The 9131-nt window shown below is 42.2% G+C and overlaps 1 protein-coding gene and 1 pseudogene across 1 annotated transcript in view; one reads left to right on the forward strand and one right to left on the reverse strand.

Moving 5' to 3' along the window:
- The window catches only part of RPN1 (ribophorin I), a 35953-nt gene extending 27179 nt beyond the window's left edge, over positions 1 to 8774 (forward strand). Inside the window, exons 9-10 of the mRNA XM_004702356.3 lie at positions 6376 to 6621; positions 8149 to 8774. Of these exons, the coding sequence (XP_004702413.1) occupies positions 6376 to 6621; positions 8149 to 8331 (429 nt within the window). The 3' untranslated portion in view covers positions 8332 to 8774. The remainder of the gene's footprint in view (positions 1 to 6375; positions 6622 to 8148) is intronic.
- LOC105978578 lies at positions 5673 to 6141 on the reverse strand (annotated as a pseudogene).
- Positions 8775 to 9131: the final 357 nt, after the last annotated feature.

Here is a 9131-nt window from a genome sequence, read left to right on the forward strand (position 1 = left end):
TGCACTCCTTGATACAGTGAGTTTCACCAGCTTTACTGAGAACCACTGATCCTCATGACACGCCCAAGGCAGAATTCCCATCCCCTAGCAAACTCCATGTGTAGCTTCTGTTGATGCTGCCATAGGTCGGTTGCTGTGATCAAGGGCCCTTTAATGTTAAGTCTCCTCCTACTCTTGTTTGGGCTTTGTAGGCACAACCCCCCCCACCCCCAATTTTCTCTTGACTGGCAGACTCTATGGCTTCTTGTCTTCCTCAGTTTTCTTCTTGCTTACTGCCAACTCCTTTGTTTAATACACTTAAAAAAATTTGCAAGAATAGTAATAACCATTCTAGTATATTCTTCACATAGATTTATCTTTGTTAACATTTGGTTTCATTTGTTTTATTTTTCTACTTTACATTGTTATAATATTTTTAAAAATACTTTTATTGTGAGCTCTTACATCTCATCACAATCCATACTTTCATCCAGTGTGTCAAGCACATTGGCACATATGCTGCCATCGTCATTTTCAAAGCATTCTCTTCCCACTTGAGCCCCTGATATCAGCTCCCTATTTCTCCACCGCCAGCCCTCCCTTGCGAACCCTTGATAAGTTATAGATTATTATTTTCATCATTTGTATTATTTGTGCTGAATCATTTGAACATTCGTTGGAGACATCATGCTCTCCACCTTGACGTACTTAAGCTTGTTTTTTTTCCCCCAGGAATTTATTTACTTTTTATTGTGAATTGGGTGCAGGTTTGCAGTAGAGATCAGTTTTCCATTCAACAATTCATACATGTTGTTTCATCTCATTCATTGCCACCCACACTGAAGCATCGCTGATCTCACTTCTTCAGTTGGTTTCCTGTTTCCATGTTAAGCTTGTATTTTTAGTACTGTAACCAACATGAAAATTCATATTAAAATTTTCCCTGTTTTCCCAATAGTAGCTTACAGCAATTATTTTTCAGACTTCAAAATCACATTGATGATTGGCCACTGCATTTAGGAAACATTCAAGAGGAGGCTTTCTACCTGCCAAGATTTGCATTCTTGGGACTTGTCCCACAGGGGAGGCCCCGTCCTGTCCCACTGGGTTGGTTTGAGTCAGATTGACTCCGTGCAGTGAGTGTGTTGTTGAAATAGTTTTCTGACAAAGCATTTAGCACTCTTTCTCTTTATTGCTTATTAAATTCAGATGAACTAATTTTGACAAGGATATTCCAAAGTGATGCATGCTCAGTGTTTCATGTCAGGAGGGACCTGATACTAGTTGCTCCCAATATGGTGATATGAACTAAATTGATGTCTTTTTTTTTTTTTTAAATACTTTTATTGGCTTTTACATCTCATCACAATGCATACATTCATCAGTTTGTCAAGCACATTTGCACATATGCCGCCATCATCACTTTCAAAGCATTCTCTTCCCACTTGAGCCCCTGATATCAGCTCCCCATTTCTTCCCCCTGTCACCTGCCCACCCTCCCTCACGAACCCTTGATAAGTTATAGATTATTATTTTCATATGTTTTTTTCACTGTAAAATTATTTTTTTTTTCCCTTGGCAATTATCATGTAGTTGGTTTAAGGCCATATAAATAGTCTTACTAGTTTGTTTTTTTAAATCATTTTATTGGGGGCTTTTACGACTTTTTTTTTGTTTCATACAACTCTTATCACAATCCATCCATCCATTGTGTCAAGCATATTTGTACATTTATTGCTATCATCATTCTCAAAACATTTGCTTTCTGTTTGAGCCCTTGGTATCAGTTTATTTTTTTCTCCTCCCTCCCAGCTCCCTCACGAACCCTTGATAGTTTATAGTTATTTTGTCATATCTTACACTGTCCGACATCTCCCTTCACCCATTTTTCAGTTGTCCATACCCCAGGGAAGAGGTTATATGTAGATCCTTGTAATTGGTTCCCCCTTCCTACCCCATCTTCCCTCCATCCTCTCGGTATCGCCACTCTCACCACTGGTCCTGAAGGGATCATCTGTCCTGGATTCCTGTGTTCCCAGTTCCTATCTGTACCAGTGTACACCATCTGGTCTAGCCAGATTTGTAAGGCAGAATTGGGATCATGATAGTGGGGGGAGGAAGCATTTAGTAACTAGAGGAAAAGTTGTATGTTTCATCGTTGCTACACTGCACCCTGACTGGCTCATCTTCTCACTAGTTTTAGCATTTATTGTTAATTCCTGCCTGGATTAGTTATTAGTATGACTATTGCAAAAGTATTATTTTTTTTGGTTGCATTTATGAGTTATAAAGGTGAACTTTTCTTATTGGCTGATTAATTTGTTATTTGCTTAGATGTATGAGTTCTTATTTTATTCAGTGGGCTATTGTCCACTAGTGGTTATTTATTTCAAGCTCTGTTGAGTTCCAGATTTGACAATGTCTTCTCCACATGTCTTTCATTTTGTTTTGTTTTTTTGAGCACTTTTTTACTCCTTGGCACAGCAACATGTTTTGGGTACATCTTGTACTTCGTCTCATGAGCCCCGTTTCATTTTGGGGGGAGTGGCACTTAATGACTGTGATCTGGGATCTAGATGTCATCATCATTGCTTTGCCCTACCTGTGCTTCTAGGCTCTAGCAGACAGACCGGGAATAAATGCGTGTAATGTTTGAAACATGAGTTAATAGTGATCCCCTTAATTCCAGTCCATAAAATTCTTCTGTGTTCTCTCATTCCATGGGTTGTTTTTCTTTTCCCACAGTGAGCATTTAGAATCCCCCAAACAGTAGTAAACACACAATAGTTGCTGTAGAGTACACTCACCACCACAAACACCAAAGCTAACAAGTAGTGTCCCAACATTCATTTGCAGGCTGTTCTGTTTTCAGATGGAGAATGTATTGTCAAAGTACTGTGTTCCATGGTACTTAGATTCGTTTTTTCTTTTGTCTGTGTTACTCATTTGAAAGAAAATCAAGTTCACTTATTTCTGTTTGAATTTTATTTTGGCTATTCCCATCATCTTTGTTAATATTTTATTTGGGTTATAAATATGTAAAACATTAACCAAAAAGAAAAACCATTAACAAGTTCTTAATTTAGAACTCTAAAGTGGTGCCACTTTCCACCTTTCCTTTTCTTTTTAAAAAAAATCATTTTATTGGGGTTCATACCACAATCCACACATACATCAATTGTGTAAAGCACACTTGCACATTCGTTGCCCTCATCGTTCTCAAAACTCGCTTTCCCCCTGGGTTCAGGGTCCACCTTGCCTTTTCATTCTCACTCGGCAGGAGCCCGTTTCACCAATCCTTTGATGACCGTCCTGATTTTTTTGGGTAAAAATAAATTCACACACTATAGTTCAGGAGTGCATTCATCACAATTAATTTTAGAGCTTTCTTGGGGTCTTGTATCCATTATTAATAGCTCTCCATTTCCCCCCACTTTCCTCTGCCATAACCCTAAGGAACTAATCAACCTAGTTACTGTCCCTATAGATTTAATTGTCCTTGATTTCATAAAACAAAATCATACAAAATAAAACATAGAAAAACCTCAATCTGTTTTTTGGGCTCTTTTTTGTTATTGTTTTCCCTTCCTATAACACTTTTGCTCTAAACATGTGGCCTGCTTGTCTGTTTTCAGTCTGGGTAGAGATGTGGCACCAGGTGTTGTGGTACCCTCTCCTCCGTTGTTGCATCCAATCATGTAGGTGGCTCCGGTGCTTATGCATTGGGGGTTGTGCCTGGAACACCTGTTTGTGGGCTTGGTGGGGATGGAAGAGAGGATTTCACTGGCTGTTGTAGGTACAGCTTACTGAATTTTACCCACATAGTGAAAATGTTAAGTTTTTTTCAGCATCTGGTAAAGTCAAAGATTAGATACGAGGATGCTGCTTCAAAGGCAAACAAGGGAAGAACTGTAGGCTCTTCCCTAGTGTGTCTCCTCAGGGCCCTGTGGCCTAGAGTCTCCACCATCACTGCTCAGGCCCGGTGGTCAGTGCCGTGGGCAACATCTGCAAAACTCAATTGGCTGCCCTTTATTCATGTAGGAGAAAATAATGGCCACAATTCTCCTTTAGTCATAGTATTGTTGTCTCGGTTCTTCTGGTAGTTGTTTCTGTTGAGGAATTCTGGTCTCTATGAAAAGGCAAGATTCAGGCGCGTTGAATTTGCAATTGTGTCGTTGCAAATCAAGAGCTGTGGTGACAGATGGAAAGATGACTTCATCTTATTCTCAGGGATTTTTTGCTGTGCTGCTTTCTAAATACGGATTGAATTCATATGTATTAGTGTGGTGGTTGCAGTGGTGTGAACTCTTTGGGGTCTCCACCAATTAGAAAGTCTCATTATGCTGCCTGTTGGCCTTTAGCAAGGAAGGGTTCATTGCTGCTTGTTGTCCATTCTCTGCTTTTGTAGTCACCTGGCGGTGTTACCCTTCATTTCTTACTGAAAATGTTCTTCCTTGTGCAGTTTGCTCTGTGGGCAGGTGTGAGGTGTTTGTTGGCTCTGTTGTGTTTCTTCACCAATTTGTACGTTATTTGTTGTCCTTTACTGTTGTAAACAGTAAATATAGTTTGGTGTTCTGTCTCTTGGCTTCTATTAAGCACTGCATCTGAAGACTGGAGGAAAAACTCAATCCAAAAGAAAGCAGAAAGTGAAAATGATGGAGTAGAATAAGTTAGAACTGGGTCAAAGGGGGGACACACATAGTCAGGTGTTAAGTTTTAAGTATCTCTGTAGCAGTGCACTTCCCAGTGTACTTTGCTGAGAGCAGACTATTCCCTTCTTTGGTCAATGGACTGAGGACAGTAATGGAGTCAGAACTCATGTGGAGGTCCTGTAACTGGATTGTAAGCTTCACTGTCAATCACGGCCTTCCACAAGTGGATTGCTCAGACTGGAAGCTTTGTTACAGTTCTCAACTACCTCTGATCAGGGTTTTTTATGATTAATAAATTTTTGATCATACTTGGTGGTGAGCTTCTGTGCGAATTTAGCTGGCATCTTACTTAGTTGGCTACTTCTTTTAAGACAAGCCTTTAAGACTTCCATTGAAGTTCACTATAAATACCATTGTAGGAGTGTCTGTTAATCTAGGGTGACAGTGGGACAGGGCTATAGGGCAGGAGCTATTTGGGCCTCTATTCCTGACTCCAGCTGAGGTAGGGCCTCCTCTGAAGTTTTTCATTTATTAAGGTTTGCACTGTAGCCTCATGGTTTTTCATAGCTGCAGAACGCCATTTGGCTGTTCCATCATTTATTTAACCAATCTCTCCTATTTATAAATCTTTAAAGTTTTGGCAATGTCTGGTGGAATAAAATATGGAGGTCTGTTTCATCCTTTGAGTTGCCAGATTAGGACTTGTGAAATAGACCAAATAGACCAGTGGAGAGACCTCAAAAGGGCCTGGGGTCCTGGGGGAAACCCTTGCAGAGCTTAGGAAGGAAAGCTATACCTCTTTGAAGAACTTCTTTGACCTGAGCTGAAATTTCTTTCCTTTTAGTATCTTACATTATTATTTTTATAATTGTTAATTTTCACGTAAAGTTGTTTTCCCCAGTGGACTACAGATTGAATGTCTGCTTCATTTTTTTTTTGACTGTTAACAGCGCCGCCTGGGTTTATTTGTACAACAAACAGCACAAGAAGACACCAGCGCCATGCAGGCAGCAGCCCAGGGCTCACACCAGTCCCTCTACTCTACTTTGTGGGAGCCTGGGCGCCTTTGGGAGCTTTTGCTGGAGTCATGGCCTTGGCTGGAGCATCAGCCTTGCTTTGTGCCTTGGCCTTGGGCCAGCAGAGCCTCAGACCCTTGGTAATACGTGCCCGAGCCCGCTTGCCAAGCTTGGGGTGGGCAATGTAGGCCAGTCGGCTGAAGTTGCGGTTGACGCCCATTGGGTTCTTGGCCTTGACCTCTGTGGGCTTCACAAGATCCTTGATGGCCTCAGCGCGAGCAGCCGCAGCTTTGGTGTTGTTGGCCTACATTTTCTTCAGGCCCTTCTTGTTGTGCTTCTTGGCGAAGTGCATGTTCCTCAGGAACTTGGGGTCCACCCCCTTAAGAGATTTGTATTGTTGTGACCAGGGTTTTTTGATGCTGTTTCTGTGCCATTTCCGGGATTGGTTGCGCGTGGTGTGGTTCTTGGACTTGGCCATGTCTGCACCGACGCCTCAGCTCCCGGAGCACCAGGGACTGGAAGAGAGCGAATGTCTGCTTCATTTTTGTTTCCCCTTGTCTTGTGCTGGACCTGGTATAGATAGTCAGTAGGGTTGATTATAGTTTCTTTCCAAGAAGATGGCTGCTTTTGCTTGGACAGCTGCTGCTGGTGGGTGCTCTTTGGGAGATGAAGGCTGGTGTGGGCTCAAACTTGCATGTTGTCATACATGATATCTTTTCCTCCTCCAGGATCCAGCTGCGGAAGCCAGGATGAAAGTTGCCTGCATCACAGAGCAGGTCCTGACCCTGGTCAACAAGAGAATAGGTCTCTACCGTCACTTTGATGAGGTCGTTAATAGGTACAAGCAATCCCGGGATGTCTCCACCCTCAATAGCGGCAAGAAGAGCCTGGAGACAGAGCACAAGGCCTTGACCAGTGAAATTGCACTGCTGCAGTCCAGGCTCAAGACAGAGGGCTCTGACCTGTGCGACAAAGTAGGTGTAGCTCTTTGTCTTTTCCATCCTTCGCTTAAGGGACTGTTTCCCAAAGTGGGCAACAGTGCCCCCTTGAGGGTGCTGGAAGGATTTAGGGTGGTTACACAAGCTATCTACGTTTATCCTGGATAATGGGCTACAGGACAAACGTTTCTAATTGCCAGGGGGAGAACTGACTTAAGTTTTTCTGAAAAGGGAACTGTAGGCCAAATAAATTTGGGAACTTAGGACCTAGAACATCTGGAGCCTAGGCGACAGTTAACCAACACGTTCAAGCCTACTAACTGCTCTGTGGACAAAGATGTGATATAGCTTTCATAAAGATTTACAGCCTAGGAAATTCTGTGGGGCATTCTACTCTGTCCATTGTGTTTCTGTTCCTTGGAATTGACTCTGTGGTAGGCTTTTTTTTTTTTTGCTATCTAGTGCAGCATGTTGCTCTTGTCTGGGTCAGACGCTGGGCAACCTCCTTGTTTACTTGCTAGTTTGTAGGGTGAGCTAATACCTAGTTGTGGACTTGTTTTGGTGCTGACCCTTGTGGTGAGAGAAGAGGGTTTAGAGGAAAGCTGTGCCAGCCTTTATAGCACTGCTTGTCCTAAGGCTGATATTTAGAGCAGCTTCTTCCTCTCTGGAGACCAAACTGGACAAGGTCCCCCACCTCTCATGCCATAGTAAAGACCTGGATTTTTAGGATCATGGGTTTGAATCCAGTCTGATTCAGACTTAGTAAACTTGGGCAAGTGACTTAACCAAGCCTCAGTTTCCTCAATAAAATGAGCATGCTGTTATTTTAATTAGTGCATATAAAGTGATTTAGAACCCCACCTGTTTGCTATCTGTTAGGGAGGGTGATAAATTCCCCCTCTAGGGCCCTTGTCCCTGACCACCCTGTCCACTGTGCCACTCTCCAGCACTCCCTCTCCTTACCTGTCAGAAAACCATTTATGTGTTTCTTATCTATCCTACCCACTAGAATGTCAGCTTCATGAGGGCAAGGTACTCTGTATATGATTGATGTTTCCAGACCCTAAAATTTTGCCCGGCAGTAATATGGCTCACTTCATATCTGTTGACTACTGAACAAATGTGACTATAAGAGTGTTCCCAATCTGCTCCCTTGTACATCCTCTCCCTGCTTTGGTATTTAGCCTAACTGAATTCCTGCACCTAATTTGGCAAGTTGAAAGCTTGAGAAAGAACATTAAATAAAAAAGTCTACTCCCTGCCATGGGACTGTACCAGGTGGCTTCACATATTTTTACACTTAATTCACAGTCATGTTACAGATAAGCCCAGGGATGATGAGGGACTTACTTGTAAGGGTCAGAGCTGGAGGTAATAGTTTGTAAGTAGTGCAATTGGTATTTAAAGTCAGCTTGTCTTTTTCACAGCCAGACCCTCTATTGTACCCTGAGTCCCCAGACTTGTTTCTGCCTTCGTGGCTGGTTATGGGGGCTCTAGGGTCTGTAAGTAGGGGAGGTGTGGGAAGACCACTCTGAAGTCCTGATTTGCTCTTGTTTTGGCTAGGTGAGTGAAATGCAGAAGCTGGATGCCCAGGTCAAGGAACTGGTGCTAAAGTTGGCGGTGGAAGCTGAGCGGCTGGTGGCAGGCAAGCTCAAGAAAGACACGTACATTGAGAATGAGAAGCTCATCTCAGGAAAACGGCAGGAGCTGGTCACCAAGATCGACCACATCCTGGATGCTCTGTAGTCTCCGTCCATCATGCCCTGGGTGGGCCAGGGTACCTGCATTTGCAGATGGCAGGCAGAATGGGGTGGGAAGGTTGGCCTGCCTTTGTATTTTCCAAAAGCCGTCAAGGAGAGGCCTAGCCCTGCCTCATGCAGTAGAAGCAGCTTAGTTCTTGTCCCTAAATCTTTCTTTTCCTTTTTTTTTTAAAAGCCTTAAGTAAACAAAACAAAACCAAAACATCCACAAATCCTACTAAAATAACACTCGTTTTTTGAACAAAATAATTTTCTGTGGTTGATTGGCATGGTTTTGTTCTAGAGCCTAGGATACTCTTTCAGCCTGTTAAGTCCCATGTTTTCCACCCTTCTAATTCCTGATGTTTGGGTATTTTGTGAGTTGTGTGTGGGTTTTTTAAAAAATGTGTGTGAGACCAAATGAAAATAAAGTAGGGACTGTGAACAGTTGCTGAGTATTTTTGCTCTTTTGAAAGTCTCAGCTTTGGGGACAGTACTTTTATCAAGTAGTTTTTATTAAATAATGGGTTTGCTCTAAGTAGGTTTTATTCAATAATGGGTTTGTTCTTCAGAGCAAGTTTACAAGGCAAGTATTTTCATTTTCACATGTGAGAAAACCTAAATCAGAGAGCTAAAGCCGCTTAGTTAGCCATAGAGCACTACTGGGTAAGGGTTCTTTTTTTCTTTCTTTCTTTTTTTTTTTCCATCCATTAACAAGCCATAACTTTATTAATGATAGAAACAGTACACAATTCAAACCAAACTGCAGTTAATCTTTTGAAACACCAAAAAAAGGTCTTTCGTGTC

The sequence above is a fragment of the Echinops telfairi genome, unplaced genomic scaffold, assembly GCF_000313985.2.
Source record: "Echinops telfairi isolate 266 unplaced genomic scaffold, ASM31398v2 ScPeMD7_31;HRSCAF=116, whole genome shotgun sequence".
Classification (NCBI taxonomy): Eukaryota; Metazoa; Chordata; class Mammalia; order Afrosoricida; family Tenrecidae; genus Echinops; species Echinops telfairi.